Source organism: Eumetopias jubatus, unplaced genomic scaffold (assembly GCF_037043125.1).
Source record: "Eumetopias jubatus isolate StellerSeaLion01/CBP00866 unplaced genomic scaffold, mEumJub1_p1.0 scaffold_5, whole genome shotgun sequence".
Classification (NCBI taxonomy): domain Eukaryota; kingdom Metazoa; phylum Chordata; class Mammalia; order Carnivora; family Otariidae; genus Eumetopias; species Eumetopias jubatus.
The window spans coordinates 73,098,559-73,124,955 of NW_028274811.1; the positions used below are offsets into that span (position 1 = coordinate 73,098,559).

At 37.9% G+C, this 26,397-nt stretch overlaps 1 protein-coding gene across 10 annotated transcripts in view; it reads right to left on the reverse strand.

The window, feature by feature from the left end:
- MCTP1 (multiple C2 and transmembrane domain containing 1) overlaps nucleotides 1–26,397 on the reverse strand; it is a 505,859-nt gene that overhangs the window by 73,765 nt on the left and 405,697 nt on the right. For 8 of the 10 annotated variants that reach the window (XM_088023395.1, XM_088023389.1, XM_088023394.1 and 5 more), the window contains one exon: nucleotides 19,055–19,174. The exons of the other annotated variants lie outside the window; for them this stretch is intronic. In XM_088023395.1, coding sequence (XP_087879521.1) covers nucleotides 19,055–19,174 — 120 coding nt within the window. The remainder of the gene's footprint in view (nucleotides 1–19,054; nucleotides 19,175–26,397) is intronic. 10 annotated transcript variants of the gene reach the window in all.

The following is a 26,397-nucleotide window of genomic DNA, read 5'->3' on the forward strand; positions in this document are numbered from 1 at the left end:
TCTCCCATTCTGTAGGTTGTTTTTTCATTGTTTGTTTCACTGTGCAGAAGCTTTTGAGTTTGATGTAGTCCCATTTGTTAATTTTTTCTTTGGTCTTTTGTGGTTTTGGTGCCATCAAGGCTCAAGTTTTAATTCTTGTGTATAAATGTCAACTTTTGACTATCTCTGTATTACTTTTTTATTTTGTGGATTACCAGAAACTCTACTTTTAATTCTCTGATTTTACACAAGGGTTATATTATGAGAATGGACAATGAAAGAAAATTACAAATGTATTCAATAATCAAATTATATAATATGTATATAAAACCCAGATGGGGGGTATGCATGAATGTATTTTTAAATGACTCCTAGTTTACTTAGTTCAGGATAATGGAATAGTCATTTCGGATTTGCTCAATAAATTTACCCTTTCCTTGATTAACGTGTAACTGTGGCATTACAAATGAGACTTCACTATGTTTCAGGTGTTTTATTATCATTTTATACACCTACACACACACACACACACTCTCTCTCTCTCTCTCTCTCTCTCTCTCTCTCCATGGAAACCAAAAATTTAAAAACTTTGGGGAGGGTTGTTATTAAGTGCCAACTTCTGATTGCATTCATGCCATTTCATATAATTTCTAATTCTTGTGGTGCTTTTCTTTTTTTTATCTAGTCTGTATCTCTATTTCTGAATAAACTTGATAGAATCATCGTTATTAAATATTTTTAAATCCTTCTCCCAAAGCTCATAACTGTAAAAGATAAGACAGCAAATGCTTCTTTCATGTGGCTTATGATACAGACAGGAATATGTTACGAGTGAAAACTTCAATAGCTAAGACTGTATTATGCAAAGAGCTACACAAACTGAGATAACATGTCGGGACTCTCGGTGATCTAATAATTGTCCTCAAATATTCTAAAAGCATTAGCTGATTTAAAAGAATAGCCCAAACTCAAACCTCCATTTCTCATAAACCAATATATAACCAAAAGCATCTGACAACCTGTGAGATTGTTCCTAATTTAATGTCATACTTTAAATCTTCCATGGTAGAATTTTGTGGTCTTTCCTTTGGACATTCAACATTTCAAAACAGTGTGCTGTTTCCAGTATCTGGTGAGAGTTTACACTTATTTTGAAGACATATAAAGCAATTCAGCCTCAGCAAGAAAGGACTCTTAACATTCTCTCTAACTATATTCAGCAACTCTGTAAGCATTTGTTGTAAAGCCCTTTGGCCAAGAAACACAGTGTTAGGTACTGTGGGAATACAAAGATGAATAACACAGATATTTCATCTATACTCATGTCAGCCCTCAAGAGAAATATAATTCAGTAGAATTTAAATGGAGACTGTAAGCTAATCTTTCACGGTGGCTTTTAGTTTTCTGAAATTTTGAAGTATTCAGAAGTATATAGACAATAATAGTAACAATGTATAATCACGGTGCCAAATGCCAGGCAATTCTAAATTGGGCTATTTTTGATGGAGGTTTAAATGGGAGAAACAGCCACAATAGTTCAGTACTTTGTATTTCTCCAAAAGAATTCACCTAACACAGCAAATAGCTGAAACAGAACTCAAACCCAGACAGTGGGACAACACAGAGCCAGCTCTCACCCCTGCCCAGTTATTGGGTGGGGGTGGGGAGGGGGGAAGAATTCACCTAACTCCCCTAAGTTTTGTTTAAATGATTATAATTTCATATCTCTAGTAAAACGATTGATTTAGATTAAGTAATTTTTTAGGTTGGTCATTATGATCCATTTTATTTTTCAGTAAAAGTTGTATATATTGGAGGTATAAAACAGGATGATTTGGTTAATACTAAAATTACCCACACAAAATCATTTATCAAATATGTCAAGGAAAAAGAAACGAACACTACAAGTATACTTTTACTTCTGTGCATAAACTCAAACACTGTTTTTGCTAGTTATTATTAAAAATGTATTACATGCCTCTCCTCTCAGGACTGATGACCATACTGCAGGTGCTAGGAAGAAAGAATGGCGTTGGATTTTGCCTAGCAGATTGCAAGGTGCATAATAGGTGTTCCAGAAATATTTGTTGATAGAATGAACAGATGAATGCATCATCTATTCTTCATAGCCTTCAATAGGCTTTTACATAAAAGAACTGAACTAGCTCACAGAACTGAACTAGCTTATCTGGAAAGTTATATACTTAATCAGTGATGCAGATTAATAAAAGCAAATATTCAAAATGCCTTCCAATATCTACCTGGAAAGAGAAAGCATACATATTTAACCTTTAAGATTTGGAGATTTCTACTACCTTCAAGATAATTTTCAAAAATTCAAAATATCATCAAAACATCAAACAAGCCAATAGCTTAATTTACACACTTCCCAAATCAGCTGCAGATCTTATGTTCAAGAACAACTCAAAGAGGTCTACAGAATCAGACTCTTCATTTGCAAAACCCAAACTGTTCTTACCCTGCACAAGTGGGTAATTGGCTACGCGCAATTGCTCTACAAATGTGCAGCCGGAACCACCCAATACAACCATTTGCTCTTACATTTGGCAGAAAAGTGTTGTGTTAGCGAGAGGCCTTTGTGCTGTGTTTTAGCACTCTAGCGAGGGCTTTTCCCCTCCTCCAGTGTCTTTTTAATGTTACATCATAAACATCTACAAGTGAGGATTTATAATACAGATGCTTTCCTATGGATGCCTTTAAGCTGCTTCAGAATGCATCCCACTATTACATTTTGCTCAGGTGAAGGTTAAGGTACCTTGGAAACTGGAGATAATAGCACCTATCCCACAATGTTGATTAAGGATCCAATGAAATAATGTATTTAAAGTACTTAGCACAGTTCCTGTATTGAAGTGTTCAAAGAGGTTAGCTATTAGTGAAAAGAAAAATAATATCTATTTAATGATAGTTTAAACATTATTTTTTTAAAGATTTTATTTATTTATTTGTCAGAGAGAGAGAGAGAGAGAGAGAGCACAAGCAGCGGGAGCGGGAGAGGGAGAAGCAGGTTCCCCGCTGAGCAGGGAGCCCGATGCGGGGCTCGATCCCAGGACCCTGGGATCATGACCAGAGCCGAAGGCAGACGCTTAACTGACTGAACCACCCAGGTGCCCCTCAACATTAATTTTTAAAAACTGAATTATGTATTTTTTTTGTCCTGGGCAAAATATTCAGTGTTCTTTATGACATATAAAATTCCAATTCATGTTTTGCAGACACTAAGAGACACATAAAGGGACACAGGCAGAGGCGTGGATCAAGACTACCCCTTAAAATGATGCTTTCACTAATTTTCAGGCTTTAACGGACCAATGAAATGTACGGCTATGAGGGCAAGAGCATCTCAAAAGTGGGGCTGTGCTTGAAGACATGAGCCCTGGCCAAATGCAATGAATATAGAAACTGCAACTGAGGTTTTAAAAACAAACTGTATGTATCCCTGAAGTACATTTAATGACTGCACAAAACTGCAACCTTTCCCAGAGAACTCGACAAACACCTACCATTTAGAAAGAGGGTGGTGGAGTTTAACACTTAACAAAGGAAAACAAATAAAATAAAGGAGTCCTCATCTCAAATTCCACTCTTCCTCTTCAAATAAAACCATATAAAGACTACATAGTTTTGTTTTCAAGTATATGAAGTCCAGTTGCCCAAACATTTGTCAACAATAATTTAATAACAACACATATGCAGGATTTCCTTGAGAAAAAAAAAATGAGTGTTGAAAAAAATGCATGTGTTAGAAAAGATACATTTTTCCAAAGTTTTTTTTTTCTTTTTTCTTTCCCTTTTCTTGAGGGGGAATCTCTCAGTTCGGCTCTAGAATTCTCTTTCCAAATTATGCTTTCTGATATCTTGCTTGAAAGCAAGTAGTATTAATCAAACAAAGGAAGGGCACTAGGGAAATCAGAAAGATGTAATGCAAGCAGTTAAAAGTGACATGACCTTCTGTAATGTCGCTCGTCACAGACTTATATGCCACACACTGGAGGAAGGTCTCGAAAGAAACTGATTCTTGGTACTATTCCTTGAATGTAATACTAATAAAGATGACATTTTTAAAAACACACGGAGACAGCCCCAAATGCAGCATGCCAGCTACATTACAGCCAAAGAATAAGCAGATAACATTGTTTTTAAAAGCGTAATATTTCTTCTTTCATATTCCATATTTGCTGAGCATTTGTCATTAACATATAAAATATGTGGCTGTACTTTTTAAAAAATCCATTTTCAAATGGAGCCAAACTCATCTGTAGAATCTGTGTATTATATAGTTGCACAGGAACTCTTTTCATATTGCGACTTTTAATTATAATTCAACACAACTTAAAAGGCTTATGATTTGCAAGGAAATAAAATTTTATTTGGCTGAAAATATTAATAATGGTGTTAGTAATCTGCATTCAAGTATGACATGTTTAATATTACTGCCCCAACAATGATATATAAGGGAGGGGACCAGAGGATGCAGAAAAGGAAGACCTAGACAGTGAAGGGATGAGAAAAAGTGGATTCAGGTAAACTTCATGGTTAAAGTCATCATGGGGCAGTAAATACTAATTACTGCTTTTTAATGCCGGGTTAGGGGGTGTGTTTTAAAACAAGAGTGACCAAAGGGGGATACAAGGCCCACCAATAATTCTTAAAACACTTTGTATTTTCATTTGCCCAGGAATAAAGTCCTCCAATTATTTATTACTCTTCAAAGAAAAACAAGAACCAAAAGCATCTTGATTATGTCACCCTTGTAAGATAAGTATTGAGTACCATGAAGCCAAAAACTCCCCAAGACAAAGCTGACACAAACCAGTTTCTTTCATATGTTTACTTTCTTCCTTGGAAATAATCTTTGAATTAAATAGATGTTTTGCTATGTTCAGAATGAATAGTTGCACAATTCAAATTGCTTTACTCAAACACGGTCTATAAAAAAGCAACACATTTAAATTAAAGAAGAAATCACTGCTGTCCAGATGTGCAACTGCATGTTAAAAAATTAAAGAAAGAAAATTGTCACAAAAGAAAGAAGTTTCATATTTAATTTCATATTCACAGAACATCCAAATGTGTACAGATGCTTATATTTGGACACATTACAAACTAAATGCCTATTTCCACCCTAGAGATACAGAGGAATTTGGAGAGAGCAGTATTCTTCAACATGGTCTTGAGTTCATTTATACCATTTGTGTGTGCATAAACCAAGCAGAGCATGCATTTGTGTGCCAATGAATTTATTACATGTGTAAATATCATATGAAATTATTGGAAGCCTATGGATTGAGAAGTTGCATATAAACACTCAGACTCTTTCAGATTGCTGAAAAGTACCAGAGCTGACCTCTGGTCAACCAAAGTCAGCTAAAGACTTTTGTGGTCAATACGATCATTATAGGTGCACGTGTGCTGTCATTTTCGCAACAGCACATCTGCTGCTCACGAAATTTTTGAGAAGGAACTTTTGCAAAATGAACGGCACAATTAAGCTGTACACATAATTTACTCCACGTCTGGAAGAATAATAAGACTCATAAACAGGTCTGGGATATACTGTTTCATCCAGTATATCTCAAAAGCAACTGGATGTATGATGGCTGCTTAGTTTGATTCACACTGTTAAAGATTTGACCTTGGAGTATTTCAGTTATAGTAGTCCTCAAGATAACTGAACCACTAGATGTAATAATAATTAGTGTGATAGGCTTGCCAGTGAGGTTGACTATATTGTAATACAAAAGAAGGCAGACTAAAAAGAAAAGCATTATTACTTACTGCTAAAAGACTTTCTGATTTTTACAGAAACACTCAAATACAATTATTTCTTCTTGCAGAATGCATTTCCTTGGCTCATTCTGGGAAGTGCCATGTTGTAATTTAGTCTGATTCTTAATAGGAAATGTGGCTTTAATGTGGCTATCAGATGACTTTTGATGCATGCCACTCATTACATACAGCCTGTATTCTGCATCATCAACAACAACATTCTTATTTGCAGTATAATATGCTTTGCTGTAAGGTGCAAGGGCAGTAAATTTACTGGCCTAGAAGATGTAACCTTTTATTTTTTTAAGTGTCAGCTTAATATGCAGAAAACCTCTTCCATTATGAAAGACTAAATATAATATAAATTCTATAATCAGTATAAGCATCTTAAATGAATTTCTTTTCATATTTCCTTCTGAGTATTCTTAAATGTTCATTCTTATACTTAACACAAAGCACTGGGAACAGAATTCTAGTGTTTATTTGAACTATGTCTCCATCTAAAGGCTTCACAATGTATTGTAATTTTGCTGGCAGAGAAAATTCTAAGCTTGGTGTCTTTAGGATAAGTGCATATTAATTTGACTGAGCAGGGAAAAATAGGTCAACTATTAACCTACATCATGCTTTTTAAATAATAGTGCTTTTTTGAAACTATTTTTTTGGTCAGGTTAGACAATAAATGTATACAAAAAGTCCCCCCACCCCCCAAAAAAAAACCAAACACAAAACTGGAGTTGTTTAATGTGCTTTGCAAAGTGAAATTAAAAGATAACTAGACTTACCACTAAAGGATTTTATAAAATTTAGTATTTTCAAAGGAAAATTAAACATTAAAAGTAAACAGATTTCAAATAAAGAAGAAAATTATGTACTCAAGCCTCTTATAAAACCAGATTTCTATTCCAGAACCACAAATTTGTTATTTTTTAAAAAGGGCACAATTTTAAATGTTGAAAATTCTAAAACAACCTCAGGAATTTTTATTTTTTAAATATGTCATAAAGAATCCACATTATCTATTTAAAACACTTTCTGCAAAGCCAGAGGTGGGAAAGGTGTGACCTCTATGAGAGTACCATCCTCCAATCTTCTCAGAAATGTGCATTGCTCTAACCCCTGCAGATAGGCTTGCAAGCATTAAGGCTGTAATAGTCAAGAAGTTCCTTTTTAGGTCAGTGTATACTTTAGCACATGGAATAGAGGAAAATGCTACACTTTTGGAACAACAGAATTTGAAAACAAAACAAAAAAATCGTTTATATTGGAGATTAACATTAGCAAACTTTTGGACTGTACTGCTCTGCTAGGTTTGATTCACTTTTTCCAGAAATTCATGGCTACTCCCTATATGTTAAGCAGTATGTTGGGGATAATGGAAGGGGTAAGGGGAATCGGTGGACATTTGTAGAGAAAAATATTCTGACACTAATTTGATTTTTTCTTTTGTTCTTCTCATGCCTAGAATATTTTGAGGCATGAGAACACTATGTGAGAAAAATCTAAAAATAGACTGAGTTTTGAATGTCAAAAAATCATATAGTCTGAAAACTTGAGTTTTCTTCTTTATATCCCTTTTCTATAAATAATAATGACAAAAATATTTTTTATCTCTTTTTGTAAAGAATAATCACCTCACAAAAGAAAGCCCATGTGGGTTTAGACCTACATTTGAACTGGAAAGAATGTCTATGGTGAATGGTGAATTGTAGCATAAAAGCCTGAATGAAAAGAATGTTCACGAAACCTCACACAAAACCTCCATAACCATTTTATCACAAGCTTCCCACAATATAACACAAGAGCTCTATATTCTAGGAAAAGCTTGCCTGGTCCACTTATCATTTCTGCTTTATGTAGTGTACTGTATGATTGCTGAATTAGTGCATAATGCATTTATAATATTTATAGTACCAACATTTAGTTAAGTAACCTTTATGTAAGATTTATGTTGATTTTTTTTTATTTCTCATTTAATGGCAAATTATGAAGAGCATGTTTCATAAAGATAATTCTCCATTTAAATTCATCAGTCCATTAAATATTAAAATTATGTTTCTGATGCAATCGAGAACAAATTTGTCCAGCTTCAGTGATTATTTGCACTCATAAAAATTAGGCTTGATTAATAAAATTTAAATGCTTGATTAAGTTGACATTTTCATGTTCTATTCTGATTTATTAAAATTAGTCCCCGTGCCCCGGCCTGGTATGCTAGTGTAGGTTTACCTTTCTCCTTCTCTTAGTCGACATCCAGAGAGAGGCTGTCAGGAAGGAGTACTGTGCTTTTGGACTTAAAGACGGTTTTCGGAAAATGCCCTGTTCTTTGCTCAGAGGGCTGCCGCCTTTGTCTTTATGCATAGTGCCTGGTGGAGGTTTGTATTACAATAAACAAGAAAAATGTTTCTTTCAAATATCTATTGATATGATCTGGAAAACGGCATTTATTTATGGTATTTCTGTAAAATTCAGTTACCAAGTAGCTTTCATCTGTAGAGGACAGGTCAAATTTCTTCATCTGTTTTTTTGTTTTGTTTTGTTTTTTGTTTTTGCTGAGAAAAATACAGTTTTTATTTTTGCGGGACTTGCACACACATAGCAGGGGGATTATAGACACCTGGAAATCTTTCTGTGGCAATGCTATTGTCTTTATCACAAAGCTTAAAACCAAGACTGATGGTCATGGAAAACCATCCTCTTCGAAAGCACTTACAAGGGAACTTTTCAAGAAAGGAAGTGACGTACAATGTCTAAGCCCTCACTATACCCACACTGGTTTGTCCTGTTTTCTACATGGGCAGGTGCCTAGTTGTCATTTACTGAGCTCTCATTGTATGCTTAACACAGTATGTTGTCTCTTTAATCGTCACAAAGCCTCAACAAGGTGGGTTTTATCCCTGTCTTATTGGTGAGGAAACTGAGGCTCAGGGGAGTGAATAAATTTGCATGGCTAACAAGGGGAAGATCTGGAATTAAATCCCAGGTCTTCCTAATTTCAAAGTTTGGGCTTTTAAACTCTACCCACTGGAAATGAGTCGTGGTGACAGTCCTTTTTAAGATGTTTTTGAGGCTACCCGTGGGAAACTTTGTTTAGATGAGCTGACTTTCTCTCATTTAAGCATGCCACTGGAATATTTGGTTATTTTTCAAAATAAATGATATGGTATGATAGTTATTTTTTCCTTGCATGATAACAAATGATAGGAAATGCTCTTGAAGGCATATATTAGTTTGGTTACCTACATGGACCATTGCAGTTCTATGTATAAGATGGTGGAAAGAGTTTAAAGTTGCATGCTCTTAAAAAATGTATATCATATAACACTAAAAAAAAAAAGATGAATACAAAACTCTCAGAGTTACTGGATCCCTATCAGAGTTCTGATTTACAAACATTTTCCACAAGCAGATAAAGACATACCATATGGTTTCCACTTTTAGTTTGCTAATGGAGGTCTTGTTCTTTCTTATCATCTTTCTGAACCAGGGACAATAAATCTCCACAAATATCATAGGAAACCCTGGGGCAACATCACTCACTACAAAGGGCAAAATGCTCAGGACTAGTAACGCAAACTAGTCATGGGGGTCACGAGTCAGCCACAAGGTGCTTCTGTTGACCCTATATCCTACCTCCCTCACCATGAAATTTGAAGGGGTTTTGGCTAGCTACAAGAATGCTAAATCATTCAGAAAGAACAGACTATCACTAAAAATAGGGAGAGTAAGAATCACACAGTCACCCTGAGAACTGAGGCCATAATTGTGAGTACCCATTTTTTTCTCCTCTTCTCCATCCCCCTCTTCAATTACAGAAATGGCAAAATTGTGGGGGCAGACCTTTTGGAAGAATTGAGATAATAAAACCATTTGGTTGACATACAGGGAAATGCTTGGGTTGGACACTTTGGAGAACCATCTAGGTGATTAATTCTTTGGATCCAAGGAAGACTTTCAAGGGAGTTTAGAAAGTTGGTTTTTCAAGGAGTTTCTGGGGGCTCCAGGGATCATCTGGGGGCTAAATAAGAGAAAATCAGTTATTTACGGGGGCAAGATTGTCAGGTTGCTTTCAAGGTTGCCAAGACAGTTCATTTAGTGGAAAAGAGCTAGACTGCAGGACAGATATCCTCTAGAAGAACGAAGCTCACCTCTTTACCTTGTTATATTCTCACATGCATCTTTGGAGACTCTGAGCAAGCTGGGGAGGATTTAGGCAAAATAGGAAAGAGAGTAACTATAAGCATCCTCTATGGTGGCTACCACTAACTTTAAATTCTGTCTTTCTTCTAAGTTCTCACAGATCCAGAGCAAGAAGTATGCCTTCCATTAAGGAGGATCTTTAGTAAATTGACTTTTAAAAATAGAAATGTTTTCCTTTACGTCTTTCTCTATATGAACAGACATGGCACGTACAGGTGACACTCATCTTCTACCATTCTACAATTTTATCTTTCCAATTTGAAGTTTGGCTGCAGTCTGAGAAGAGAGTAAAAGGATAGCCAATAAACCGAAGAAGTATGAAAGGCAAACATGGAGTTACGGAGTGAAAGGGACAGACTGAAGCGTGGAATAAGAGCTCTAGTCACAGATAAACAGACCCCCTTTCTTTACGTATGCAGCACATGCACAGACATCTGGGCTGATCTAAATATCTTTTGGTTGCACACCTGGCATATCATCTACACACCTCTATTAGTGCACCTATTATATTCATGCATTCAATTTAGTTGTTTCCCTCACCGACCACCAACTGGCCTGGGCAAAGATCCTGTCTTAATCATCTCTGAACAGCAGCTAGCATTGTGCCTGTAGATGTTCAATAAACTTTCGCCGAATGGAAATACTTATGCATAAACAGACAATTTTTGACTTGGAAAGAAAGATTAGACTAAAATACTTGTCCATTCATCACACAGTTTTTGAGCAACTATTACACTGCTATGTCTGAGACATCTTGCCCTGTGCTGGGATTAAATACACAAATGCAAGATACAATGAGAACAATTTTAGGCTGGTAAGGAAGATCTGCAGTGAGGTGACTATGACAATACAGTGAGAGGGATATGGAGTGTCAGAGGGGCGAGATTATTTACCCTCTGAGGGTATGTGTCAGCAGGGGTAAGCTGCTGGTAGGGGGCAAGAGTGGGAGGGAAGTCAGGGATGGCGCTCCAGGGAAAATGATAAAAATGCTAGGTGGTTACCCAGCAACATATACATAAAATATTAAAATCTTACTGGGTGGCAAATTAGTATTATACTCAAAATGCACCCAAACCCTGACCCAGAAATTCTCCTATAACGATTGCCTCAAAGGGTGTTACCAGAGACCCGACCAAAGATGTGGCCAGAAGATTTATCGACAGCATTATTTGAGATGGCAAAAATCTTTGAAACATTTCTAATACAAGCATTTAATAAAAAATTAAGTAGTCACATGGTGACAACTATGCAGTCATTAAAAAATCATGTGGTTTTCCAGTGACTTAAGGGAGACTTCTAGATAGTCTAGCTACTATCCCGTCCACCCTCAGTCCCCGTCTCCTACATCCACCATCCCTCAAAGTTTCCCTTTTCCCAAAGGTGGGAGCTGGTAGCGGGGCATTGGGTTCTCCTGCTGCTCCTCCCCTGGCCCGGCCCGCCCCCTGGTGGCAGTGGTGAGACCTTGCCCTCCAGGGCCAGGACACCGCCTGCTCCTTGTCAAGGCCATCGAGCGAGGTCCCCCACGAGTTCACGAGTTCCGGGTGCAGCTTGAGGAGGAGCCTCGGAGGCCGCCCCAAAATGAGGCGCCTGGGAGAGCCGGCCTTGGTGGCTTTAGAGCCACCATGTATCTATCGTACTTGCCCGTCAAGCCCTGCGTGTGCGGCTCCTTGGGCGAGCACTTCAGGAGCTCCAGCCACCTGCCACGTCATCGCCCCACGCCATGGCGCCCATCTGCACGTCCGTCCCCCAGAAGCGCACATGCCTTTCAGGACAGCTCAGGGCTGGTGCAGCACCTGTGCTTCCATGAAGTTGGAGACCTGGCCTGCGCAGCCCCTCCCTGGGCCACCAGGTCTGTCCCGCACACATTGACTGGCTCTGCAGAGGTTACCAACTTATCCTGGGTCTCAGTTTCCACATCTGTATGATGAGAAAGGCATCATCCCTTCCTTCCCTGCTTCTTACTGTGTTTTACAGACCAAGACTTTGCCCTCTTGGGGCCTGCAGAATGGGTGCCTGAGGAATGGGAGGACAGGGGTAGAATGCTGGCCTGGGAACCAAGTAGAACTGGGTTCTGGTCCAGCCTTGTTGTAGGAGTCTTTACAAGTGGCGTACCCTCGGTTTTCTGCTCTCCCAAGGGATGAGCAGTTGTTTTGCAGGTAAAAGAGATGACAAAAGAGCAGGACACTGTCTGGTTCATTTTTGTGACACCTCCCCACTCCCTTGCCTTTTACCCAGGACCCTCACCTATTGTTCAATAAACATTCTGCACTTGAAGACAAAACCAAAAAACATAAAAACAATTCTGCTGGAATACAGGGGAGGTGAAGCTGCAGCTGTCTATGGTTTGGGTGGGGCCTGCTCATGAGGCTGTCTTCCATACTGTGCTTGAAGAGGTTGGAGAAAGACCAAAATAGCCAGAAAATCAGAATTTTATTTCAGAACAGATGACCTTCCTAAAGCTCTTGAGATAAAAAAACAAGGTGCAGTTGGCATAAAGTTGCCAAATAAATACAGAACATCTAGTTACACTGGAATTTCAGATAAATAATGAGTATTATTTTAGGATAAACGTCTCTGTTTATCTGAAATTCCAATTTAACTGGGCATCTGTATCTCTACTTGCTAAATGTGGCAACGCTAAATTGGGGGTGAATTCAGAGAGCTTTAGGGGCTGGAGTTTGAGAGAAATCTGCCGGGTAGAAGGCCTTGTCATCCACCAACACTGAGGGGATAGTAAATAACATGGAGGTCAGGCAGGGGACATTTGAGCAGTGTGGAAAATTTGTGGAAATCTGTTGGTCAATGTCCAGAGGCTGATGAGGTGATGATCATTGATGTCTGGGGACACCAATCTGTACAGTGAGTGATCATCTGGCACAGCTAAGCAGTTGGTGAACAGCTTTGAGAGGAGTCATAGGGGATAAACTTTTCTACTGACATCTGATTGGCTGTTGGTTTCTACTTTTTTTTTTTTTTTTTATGCTAGTGATGGTGTTAGAAAACGAAAGGTCTGGTTCTTTTCATGGTCCTTCTCAGATTTTTGCAAGCTGGTGACCTTCTGAAAAAATTGAGAAAATTGCTGTTGAAATAAGCAGGAAGAAGAAAAAAGTGATCATCCATTTTTAGATGTGTTTACAGGCTGTATGACTCAGTGCTGCTTCTGTTAAGAGCAAGTATGTGGTCTTTTTTGGTACTGAGATGCAAACAGAGGAGGCTTGTGGTCTATGCTACTTTCCGTGAATGATCAAGTATTGAAGTAGAGAAGGTCTAACTGTACATTCAAAGTGCTTTGCTTATGGAGTCCTCTCTTCTCCGCTCCACTTTCGCCAGCCTCAAGATTCGGTTAGCAATGTTTCACTTGTTCAATATCCTACTTATTCAAATATTGCACCATGGACTTCTTTGAAACTAGCCAAGAAAATGATAAATCTATTGGATTCACAGGAACTCAAGTCAAATAAGCAGACGTTTCTTGGCCGGCTTGTATGTGGTGGGCCATTCGAAGTTGTCCCATCACTACCATTTCTAGCAGCAAAGAACATTCTCTCCTCATAAGCTTTCTTTTTAGAAAGAAGTACTCTGGGCCGACATGGAACAGATCCAACAAGAAACAATATTCAAGTACCATTCTAACGGGGGAAAGCAGAATCAAGGGTTTTGCCATTTGAGGAAGCTAACAAAACATTTCAGTATTTACTAAAGTATTTTAGCAAGGCAGACGTTGGCTCAATTTGTGTCACAGTCAGATCATGAATCAGAGAATGATTTCATTGATTTACCCTACTCTTCAGTCTTTTAATGCCTCCATTGATTAGGCAAGTGAGATTGCTATGTGGGAGGAATATCATGACAGTAAAACTGAATGTTCTTTTAAAATGTAATTAAAAAATACCTCTTGAAGAATTTTTGTATGTCAAAAATATTAAAAGACTGTCTTCACTAATGTGAAGGATTCTCAGCTTTGGTTTACTCTTCCCATCCATGCTCACCTGGGTTGACTGAAGGTAATCCTACAGGTCATGAACAATTTTGAAATCAGTGAGGTCACCTGGGTCACTGGGAACCTCGTAAGGATTTGGGGGCTACCTGGGATCCCATGTAAGGCTCTTGACACTTAGGAAGTAAGCCCTCAGGAGAGGTATGGCCAAGCACATGCCATGAAAGTAGCCTGGGCTTCAGAACAGGGAAGAGCTGGGTTCACATCCCACTTCCTCTATGGTGCTCATTATTTACCTTCTTTGGTTTTGAATTTCCTTGTTTGTAAAATGATGATAAAACCATTTAGAATAATCTACTTGATAAGGTTATTGTAAAGAATTAAAATAGATGATGTGTCTAAAAAGGCTTAGCAAGATACCTGATCCATAGAAGTTGCTTCATAAACATCTGTTCCATTTCTCTGAAGGCTAGGAGGATATGGAGGACAATAGAGTGGAGGCAATGAGGGTCTTCCATCAATCTGTGTGCTTGAAGGTGGAGTTAATGCTGCTGGCTCTTCTAAAACCCAAGGGAGAAACTTGCTCTAAAGGTGTCCAGGGAGACATCGGATGTATCAAAATACAGTCCCAAGAGTAATGCACTTGACCAGTGGTTAGGAGTACACACTTCAGACCAATCGACAGACTCTTAATACCCATTCTGCTACTTTCTAACTGCATGCCTTTTCTAACTGTGCACCTCTGGGTAAGCTCTTAAACCTCTTTGGCCAGTTTCCCTGTTTGTAAAGTAGCAAACTAAAGTAGTTGCTCGGCCAATCCAGGTCTTTCCTCCTCTGAGACTTGATTCTCTCCTCTCAAGGAAGGGCTCTTGTGGCCGCACTTTTTCCACCTGAGCACGTTCCCTTGTTTGCCACAGAGGGAGAGACCTGGCGGCACTTGACTCAGGAGGACCCAAACCATTGGCTGGGCTGACAGAATCAGCTTTTCTCTCCCTGAGGGGTGAGATGAAGGTCCCGATGAAACAAAGTGCCTAACAGGGAGCCCAGGGTGTGATGAGGATTCAGTGGTTTTTAAACCCAAAGCAAAGGCAACTTCCCGGCATCTACTCTTTAACTTAAAAAATTTCAGTCCACAGTAACTATAATGTGGTTAGTTGGTACAAGCCTAATGGGCACTGCAGGTGGGGGCTGGGGGGAGTTTCCCTCAGGTTTTGGAGCGACAGCTCAAACCAAGACAAGTATGACACTGCTGTCTCTATAACCCCTTCATGCCAGAAACATTTCTCAATGAAGCGTGTATTTATTAAACAGGCATCCCCCCACCCAGAAAAGCCTAACAATTCTCACGTCAGAAATTCTAATGTCATGGTGTGAGTGTAGGTAGATTCAGATGTAGGAGTGCTTATTTTTAACAAGTCCAATTGGGAAACAGCAGAGGGGAGATACCATTTCGAACCATGCCTCTTCCTCCTGTGCACCCCCAAGGCGACAGCATTAGCCTCAGCACCAGCTGTTTCCTCACCCTGTCCTCAAAGCGTTCAGCTCATTAAATGCAGCAAAACTTCCTCGGCAAGGATTACATCTCATTTTTCTCATTAAGAAAGGCAGAAAAGGCACCATGGTAGGGAAAAGACGGGTTTTAGCTCCTGCGATCTTAAGTATCCAAGAAAGGACATGGTCTCCGTAATAAACAACCAACACACAAAGAAATCCTTTCCTATTTTAGTATTAATCTCAACTTTCAACCCATATGGTGAAGACAGAATTTTTACCCATCTATGAACTTTTCATCTTTCACAGTATTTTCTTTTTTCTTTCACCTTCTTATGTCACGAAAATGTTATTTCCTTTTTTCTCTTGCTATACAAAGCTCAAGGTCAATTTGATTTGTTTTTCTTTTATCATTTTCATCCTAATTGAATGTTCTCAGTTGAACGTACAAATGATTTTTTTTTCCATGAGAGAAAATTTGCCTGCCCACCCACCCTCCCTCCCTCTCTTGCTCTCTTTTAAAACAGGAAAGTTTCTGGAATCACGCAGTGGTGTGATTAATGCACTTCAGAGATTACCTAAAGTTTTCACACATGCTGAAAGATTCTGTATGCTTTTGGTGATAGCAAAAAGCACTTAGGGCAAAATGTCATTCCCCCAGTGCTATGCACTATGGAGTAGAGTCAATTAGATACAGCATGGCAGCCCCTACCAATACTTTCCCTTGATTTACATATATATATATATGTTTGTGTATATGAATGTATAGGTATATGCATAGATGTGTGTGTGTGTGTGTGTGTGTGTGTGTGTGTGTGTGTGTATAATCTGTAAACAACAAGGTATAATCCAGGCCTTTTTTCAAAAGGAGCAACAAGTTCAAATGCATAGCTAGGTATGGGAGAAGACACATAATTAGACAAAATGGATTTAAGAGTTACATAAGGTCTCAACTGAGCCACTGCATAAAAAACTGAATGAAGTGTTGTGATTGCTGGTCTGATGTCCAGGAAGAACAGACTATGTGGACAGTGTATTTTGGGCAAATAAAAGGCAGTTACTGAGAGTTATGGAGTAGAGCCGGCGTCCCATGAAATTTGGACTATATACTGTTCCACAGTGGGCTGTGCTGAGGAATCGAATGCCCATGGCTAAAGAGGGAGCTCTGTTAGAGATGTGCCTAAAAGAAAAGATTTGGTAAATATAATTTTGGAATTATATTTTGAAGAGAAAAAGGGCAGTAGAGAAATTTCCATAGCCTGTAATTTTCAATAGTCATAAAAATTCTTAGAGAATTGTAAGCACAAGAGGATCTATTATCTGTTACTATTTCCCCCTTTCCAGCCAAGGCAGGTATATTCTGGAGAAGATAACAAGCAAAATCTATAGATATAGAATTTTTCAGGAAGAATACTCCAACCAATGACTAAGTATTGACGATAAGCCCCCTCATAGAATTAAGGAGCTGAAACTAAATTACCACTTTTTCCTATTTGCAAATAATCTTATTTGCAAATTTGTCTCAAGGCAACTGAATGAAAAGTAGATATTCTTCTCTCTCGACAGTCCCCCTGAAATAAATGGGACAAAAAAGCAATTGCCTGAGAGAGTCCCATTTTCTTAAAGAAAACATCCTGGATTAATTGACAAAAGTACCTATCGGTCCCCATGACACCAATGCTTATGGCATTTGGGGTTTGTCTCTCAGTGTGCAATTTAAATATATATACATAAAATCCTTGCCAATAATAACTTCTTGTCTGTTGATACTGCCTAACCATTAAAATCTCTATTAACAGTCTCATGTTGGATTTGATAAACCTTATAAAAAATGTTTTCAACACTTCAGACTTGCAAGACACTTGCTAGATAAAGTGGCAAATATGATGATGAACTAAGAGTCCCCTCCCTCAAATTTATAATCATCTGAAACAAATATATACAAATAAATAGAAAAATAAACATAGCATGTTGTTGGCAACTTTGCCATGTATTTGGTGGCTGTGCATCAGGATTTGTCTTTTATTTTGATGATAAAATTTTTCTGAAGAAGTATATTCAGCCTGTGTTACCATTTGAAGTGTATTTGGCTTGAGTTATTTATTAAAGATTTTATGTACGTATGTATATATGTATGCATGTATTTAGAGACCATGTGTATGCATGTGAGCGGTGGGGAGGGGCAGAGGGCGAGGGAGAGAATCTCCAGCAAACTGAGTGCTGAGCATGGAGCACAATGTGGGGCTTGATCTCAGGACCCAGAGACCATGACCTGAGCCAAAATCAAGGGCTGGATGCCTAACTAACTGAGCCACCCAGGCACCCCTGCTTGAGTTACTTAAAAGGGAAACGTTTTATGTCACAGGTATGTCTGTGCAAACATTATGATGCTATTATAAAGAAGTATTATATAATATTATTAAACTGATGATCAGATAACTTTGGTTCCTGCACCATTATGGACATGGTAGATGGCAGAAACTCCTGATTATAAATTAAATGTAGACCCTCAGTGGCAAAAAAAAAAGAGAAAACCCATGTAGTCTGATGAAGACAAACAGCTACCAAATAGATTCTCACATTTGACAAACTTTTAAATTCTTCTCAAAAGCTACCTATGAATTTATCAAATTGCAAATATCCTATTTGGAGAAGACACCTCCATCCCATTCATTTATATATCAGAAGGCTTTTTGAAGTTGTATGTTCACTAAGGGTGTAGTGACTGAGAAAATCTAAGGGGAATGAAAGTTGGCAAGAGAAAAAGAGATATGATTATAATGTGGTTTATTTTTTACTTCTTGCTTTAAAACTCTTTTTGAGGGGTACCTGGGTGGCTCAGTCAGTTAAGCGTCTGCCTTCGGCTCAGGTCATGATCCCAGGGTCCTGGGATCGAGCCCCCTGTCGGGCTCCCTGCTCGGCAGACAGCCTGCTTCTCCTTCTCCCTCTGCCTACTTGTGCTCTCTCTGTCAAATAAATAAATAAAATCTTTACAAAAAATAAAACTCCTTTTGAGAGAGAAGTGGTCTTACAGATTCTAAAAAAACTTTCAAAAATGCCAGAGAGGGCAGGTGGGTTCAGTATAACTTTCCCTAGGTTAAATGAAAGCTTTTTATCCTCCAGCTGGTAATCCTGATACACTCCTGACACAAACACAGATATTTGCTGTTGTTCAGTAAATGTTCATTGAATTAAGATACTTTATGCACTTTTCCAGGCCAACAAATCATCAATCTTTTCTTTCTTCCAATGACAGACTACAGAGAAATGTCTTAAATAAAATACATTCATTTGGTCTGATCATAAATAATTTTATGATATTATATCTTAACTCAAGATTAAGACATATAAACAAATAAGGAGAGTAAAAGAAACACTCATTTCAAATAACCCATTTATAATTAAAAGTCATAGCTCATTCTTCGGTATGCTCTTGATTTTAGTTCCTACCAAGATGAGTCATGTTAGAAACAGGTGAATACTTCCTCTTATGTTAGGTCCAAAGAGTTGTTAGTTTTGAATTGATTAAAACTTTCCTCCAAACTCCAGTATTTATGAACAGAATTTCTGGTTTGTAAAAATAAATCAATGTTGATCTTGTCAGAGGGACGAGGAATAAGAACAAAAACACATACAAATAAGAAAGCAGAAACTTACTGTATCACGTTGCCTGTTATCTTTCCCTGATATTATCAAGAAGTAGTTCCATGTCAACAGTAACAACAAAACCAGTGGTATCATGTAGAGCTCAAAGTTCCAGACAACAAAGAGAAAGAGCTAGAGGAGGAGAGAGAAAAAGATGAGTCAACTCTGACTTTCATTAAATGGACTCTCTTATCCATAGCCCACTTCAAAAGTGCAAAACTAAATGCTTCAGAATGGAAGGATTTATCTTGAAAACAAAGCCTTGAGAACTTGTTAGGCATTTTTCTAAAAGCACAACTGACCCCTGGAAAGTTACTGTTAGGATTTTTAATTTAATTTTTATGAAGAAAAACTGGTATCATTACACTATCAACAGGGTAATTTTAATTTTTCTTGTCTAGTGAAATTATGGTCAGGTTGGACAAAATAGACTTTAAAAAAAAAGGCTGCCAAATGAGCTTCACTACATTGTCAGACATAGCTGGTCTATCTGCCTTAATGATAAAGAATGAATCACTGTTTAATATCACGGGCTTTTTTTTTTTTTTTTAATCTCACAATGCAACACGCATAATAGGCAGATGAAAATACCAAGTCTGCACCAGTGAGCCAAAGATCTCACATTATGAATAAAAACACTGCTACCAATAAGTGTAAAAATAGGTTGGCTTAACATTTAGCATCACCATAGAAATCAAACAGCTATTTAAAAAATAGAATAACTTTGTCAAAGGAAATTTTTAAATGTCTATGTCTACTATCTTTGAAAACTACCAACTCTCTATGTGAATTATTTTTTAATTGTAAGACAAATATTAGATTAAGAGCTCACTTAGCCTGGCAGGAGGACCCATCCTAAGATCATCTGCACTGTAAAATCAGCAGCACTGTGTACAAAGTGTGACTTGCCCTTGCACCCATCCCCCCTCTTATAATCCTGAAGAGATCATCTAAACTCTCTGAGTCTGTGGCTCCAGGTGCCAAACAAGGCAACATTAAGTCAAATGATTTCATGGAGGTACCGAAGAGCTGGATTCCATCCCTAATGCTGACTAGTCCCATCACTTCTGGCACCATTCTGCCTTCAGTTTCTGCCTCTGTAAAATGGGGCTGAGAAGTATATCCACCTGACAGGTTGTGAGAACCAGAGTTGAAATGTGTTAGGACGTTAACACACTGCATGGTACCCAATAAGTGCTCAGAAAATATTTGTATTGTTGTGTACATGTTTATCGATACCTTATGAAATTCAGAAAGTTAACTAATATTGACTAAGGTCCTCAGGTGATGCTTACTCCATTACTGAAACCTGGAAAGTCATCTGCCTCCTGAGATTTAGCTGAACCCTAGTGTAAGTGGGAATTTGAGCCATCTGGTTGGGGTAACACAGATATCAGGCGTTTGACAGGCCAGAAGGGTTAGGAGCAGCGCCCTGAGAACACTCATGTCAGGCAGGGCAGCACTGACTCTTTACAGCCTTCTTAATACGCTTTAGCCAATATACAGTCTAATAAGATGGTGGAGAAAATCAGCCTGTGCGGAGGGGTAGAGAAACCCATGGCTTAAGGACCAGAAGACAGATTCCAGGCCTTAGAAAGTCACTCTGCCTCTGTGTTTTCATTTCTAAACACACAGGTCTATAGACCCGATAACCTTTAACATCCCTTCTATTTAAAATGACTTCATGGCATTACTGTGACATGTTTTTTTTTTTTTAATGTGACATTAAATCCTGAATTCTTGGGATATTCATAACCCAGATGGACACCCACAAATAATGATTTAGTAACCCAAGAAATGACTTTTGGATAGAATTACATGGTAACTATAGATTCAAGTTCCTGAATAAGAAAAACCTCAAATGTATCAATGCATGAGACATGAGCCTCATCTTTACTTTCATAAGTAGAAAGATTTCCAGAAAAATAAAATATTTCTATTTAATTTTTGAAATTTATGCAATATATATAAAGATGATACAAATTATAATTGATGGCTATGATTATTCTACTAAAATGTATTTTTAAATGATAATTCTTTATTCAGGAAATTAATTAAGGCAAATCTGACAGACACAAACACATGTAAAAGGGAAAATTATTTTTGGCTAGAATCCATATTAATTCTTTATACATTTGCAAAATTTGGGCGGTTACTAGAATATAAGCTCTTTAAGGATAAGGACTTTTTCTTTTTCTTCTTGTTCTATCCCCAGAGCCCAGAAGAGTGCTTAGGAATAGAAGGTGTTCAATAAATATATATTAGCTGCATTAATGAATAAATGGGTACTGGGTTCTTTTAACATAAATCTACGTAATTATTGTTTCAGTAAAAGTACTATATAGCCACTATGTAACATCAAGTAAATTCATGAAAATATATTCAGAATTACAACCTGGGATGCCACTAACCAATTTCTCCCTGAGGCATAGAAAGATTCTCTTTCCATTCTGGCCATGCAGTCATAAACTATATAGTGTATTATGGTCTGACTACCATCTTTCCTTTTGGACCTTACTCTATGTTTGCCTCTTCTGAGGACGTTCACTTGACTTGACGTGTTCTGGCCTCATGGATGGGACTCAGATGATTCCACAGCTAAATGTCACCAATTGGATTTATTTTAAATTTATTAAGCACAGATATTCTATCCTGTAATGTCCACTCACTGGTGTTAGAGTTCTGATGTCACCCAGAATAAAGTTACTGGGGATGTCTATGTGTTAGTGTTAGTTGGAGGACAGGTATTGCATAGAATACACTTTCTAGGTGATAACCAAGTAATCAAGACACCTATCATGCCTTTTTCTTCTCTAGATATAACATCACTAGTTGCTTAAAGCACTAATCCACAAGGCATGATTTCTGGGCACGTCTCCATTGTGGACATCATCCTCTCACCACATCCAAATCCATTAAAAAGCAATAGCTTTCTTAAAATACAGCACTCAGAACTGACAAGGCATGTCTAATTAATACCTGTGGTATTTATATGCACAACAACACAGGCACCAGAACATAAGATGGGGAAAGATATAGAAGAGAACAAAAAAAAAAAAAAATGGTAGAATTGGATTAGTTTCATGGATCTTGGCAATGGAAAAATAATCTTCCCTATTTTGTTTTCTTTAAGAATCTAATATTTAGGTAATTAGGTAAGGGACCTCTGCTGTTGAGAATACCTTTTTTAAAAAAACAAGAGAGCTTTGAATAAACTCTAAATACAAAAGCATTCATTTTTTTTCTTCCTCAATAATTAACTGGAGATTTCAAAAGGTCAAAGTAAAAAAGAACAAACACCGATTAACAATAAACTATACTTATTGAACACTACTATGTGATACACAATAGTTGATGTTCAAAATTAAGATATGACATGGTCTCTGGATTATAGTATTAGTGGTTATTATAATAATTATTAGCAGGAGAGGATTATCCAATAAAGAGAGCCCTCAGAGGAGGGAGGGTGCCTTTTAGCTTATTGTCTCCACACTCAGGCTTCCCTTCTCTCAGGGACCACCTGCACTGAGATTGAGCCTCTCCTCTTACAAAAAACCAAGATAACACCCAAGACCAGGTCCTCAGTGTCCTCCTAGGGCAGCATGTGAAAGATATCTCAGAGAAACCCCAGGAAAGCCGAGACAATATAGGATCTATCCTTGGTCCTGACTCCACTTACTCCTAAGTTTGAGAGAAAAAAGTCAGATATCGTAACAGGCTAAAATGGGGTAGAAAAAGAAATCAAGGAGCGATTCAAAAAAAAAAAAAAATCCCTGACACATTCACAGAATATAAATACAAACCATAAAAGTCCCAGCATTTATCCTGCCCATACTTCCAGACCCAAACTGAACCTGGTCCAAAGTGCTGGCCCACAGAATCATCACTAAATAAGTGGTAGTTGCTTTAAGCTACTAATTATGGGGTGGTTTGTTATACAGCAAAAGCTAACTGACACATATCCTTTTTCCAAGGAGACAATGGTGTCTGTAATAAATATGGTCTGGACCAGAAGACTGAAGAAGTGGTTTTAGATCCATTTCTGCTATTTGATCATCACAGGACCTTGAGCAAGTCAGTTATTCTCTTTTATTTGATTCTATTATTTATCAAATGGTAACACCTGCCTATTTCACAAGTTGACTGTGGGGAACAACTCCAGTAATGTATGTGAAAACACTTTATCACAAAGTACTCAGTAAGTCCAAGTATTATCAATTTGACGTTTTCATACTTAAAATTATTTCTGAAAAATTCAGAGACTTTATAAACTAATACTCCAAGAATGGTCACTATCCCCTTTCAGCAGTTATAGAAGATGGGTGGTGTTTCTTAGAGGGATTTGTGTGTGAAAGGGTTTTGTTGGAAGGAAATCATAAATGTGCAATTAGAGGGGTTGCTGTTAAAATTTTTGTTAATAGCTGAAACAAGAAAAATCCAGGTCTTTACATAAACTCATTATTTCTAGTAATTGGCATTAGCACACACTGCAGATTTTGTGAACTCCAGACTTAATCAGGCATTATTAAATGTTAACCATTTTAAACAACCTCTGTATCTGCCCCTAGATATAAAAGAATCTTGTTCTGAACTAGCTGTTTTGTGACTATCAATTCCTGTTCATAATCTTTTTTTTTTTGCTTTTAAATCCAAATCTTTCATCTAAATCAATGGTATCTTGCCTATGACATTAGCATCAACATCACAGATGCAATTATTCAGTGTCTATTTGGGCTAGACTTTAAAAGCTATCTAAATTTAATCATAAATATTCAGAGTGGCTTTTTTGAAAATCTATAATTTACTGAAAGATAAATAAAATCATTCATCCTAACAAATGTCTTATATCACATTACATAAAACAAACTTTAGGGGAAAAGTCCTGAGAGGCAAGCTGGGAAGGCAGAGACTACTGTGCTTGTTTTGCAAATAGGTAAACTGAGGCTCAAGTTTGAGACTTGTCTACAGACACCTGCTACTGGGTGGCAGAGCCAGGTCTTCTGATCCCCAAAACAGTGTGTTTTTCCATCAGTACTCCACTGCCTCTAAGGAGGACTTTTATAGTGAATATCGATGCTCGAAGGTTATCAATTATTTACAGACTGATCATTCAATTTGTAGATTTTCCGTATGTCTATTTCTTTCCTTCCTCCTGCTCTGGGATAACTACTTTTGCATTACTGCAAGGAAATGGAATACCACTTCTTAGGTGTTGTGGTAAGGGTTTCACATGGCAGAGAGGTCAAAAACTAATGGTCAAAATGAGGTTTGTGAAGCCCAAATTCATTCCTCCCCTTTCTCACTATCTTGCATGGCTCTGAATAATCAAAAGTTGGCTATTCACAAGGTTTCTATTAAACGGGGCTTTTCTTCTGTTCAAAATGTTTAGAAGAGGTTAGCAAGGTTCCAGTACAGCCAGAGATTAGAAAATGAATGAGCCAATTACATTTTTACAGATAAAAAAAGCCCTACTTTTTCACATGAAGATTAAACAAACAAACAAACAACCCTTTTTCACTCAGAAGCTAAGTGAAGGTGGGCTAAGGCTTTTCACTCGTATTTAAACAAGGCAAATTATGTCAAGTAGAGTGAATGATTCAAAATATTAAGATTTTAGAGCAACACCATTTCTTAGGAGGTGCAAGACATGCATGATTTTTCTTTCTTTGAGCCTGGGGTCTTAAGAATCCCAGGCAGGACAGGAGGATTCACATCATCCCATCAACTGATGCTCTCATTGAAGTGCAGTGGAAGATGCCTGCATTCAATGATCATTCAGTGAAACACATGACAGTATCCCTGGGGAAGAACACTTCAAAAAAATCATTTAAGTTGGAATATTGAATATCCTATTCTTTTGCAAACTACAGTATATTTTAAAAAGAAATCTCATCCAAAATGATTAACACTTCCTACTGTTCAGGAAAAAAGCCTGCCCTTTCAGACTAACAGCTGTGGATCATTAGCTCTCCAGTGATGAGATGTGTTTGATGAGTATTTTTCTTTCTAATTAAGAGATGAGATTCTCTATTTGACTGTCTCTTCAGAAAGAAGTGAAGAAAAAATTCTCTGCCTACATGGAAAGGCCCTCTCCTACAAAACAATTAATTATTTCATGGCCCTTTCATAAAATCCTTTTCCTCCTTAATTTCAATTCATTTTTTTCTTAAACTTAACACATTCACACTCCGGCCTTCACAGTATTAACCCGTTTTTCACCCAGCATTCCCTCTCTGACGTTTTCCTGTTTGTTTCATCATCCAATATTTACTTTAGGTAAAACAGAATGAGGAAATGTATCAAAAGTACATATATGGTTAACCTAACAGACAGCATCTGGTATGGGAATATTCTCTGATCTGAGAGAGGCCTCAAGTTAGAAAGATGATAAATATATAGCATTTGCCTGTTGAGGAACTAGGCAGTGCTTTAAAACAAACCAAAACAACAACAACAACAACAAACTTTAAGGCGCTTAGCAGTACATAAAAAAAATGTGTAAGGTAATCAATCCTTTAAAAGGAAAGTATTTCATGATCCCTGGGTGGCTCAGTCAGTTAACCAAGTGTCTGCCTTTGGCTCAGGTCAGGATCCCAGGGTACTGGGATCAAGTCCTGCATCAGGCTCCTTGCTCAGCGGGGAGCCTGCTTCTCCTTCTGCCTGTCGCTCCCCCTGGTTGTGCTCTCTTTCTTTCTCTCTGACAAGTAATTAATCTTTAAAAAAAAAAAGTATTTCAACTTTACCAATAAGACTGGCCTTAAAGAAGAAAGCTAGGGAATGTAAAGTGGGACCTAAAAATATGGCTTTGTGAAAAAGCCATCAGCAAGGTTATAAAACTCTTGAATTAAAAATATGATTCAAGACTATAGCAAAAAGCAAATGAAAGCCCTCTTGGCAAATTAATCCCATCAAATGCTTCTTTAAATCCTTTCAGGTACAGGGAGGGGAAGGAGGGAAGGAAGGGAAGAGGGTCAACTTTCAAACATTTGGGTACTGTGCGGCCACGTCCCGCCGCCGTGGTTCATTTGGAAATATGCAGGGATATTTTTCATTGCCACAGTGGGGTGGGAGAGGGAAGATACTGGCACTGAGTGGGTAGGGCCAGGGTGTGAAACACCCTCTACTATGTGGAAGAGTGCTGCCCAGTGAAAAATTTTCCTGTCCCAAATGCTACCACCACTTCTCTTTGAGAAACATTGCCAATTCTCTCCCATAGACAATAGATCATCCTCAACTTAGCAAAGAAGAAATGGTATGCATATCAACAAATGTATACAGATGGGGTGCCTGGGTGGCTCATTCAGTTAGGTGCCCAACTCTTGTTTTGGCTTAGGTCATGACCTCAGGGTCATGGG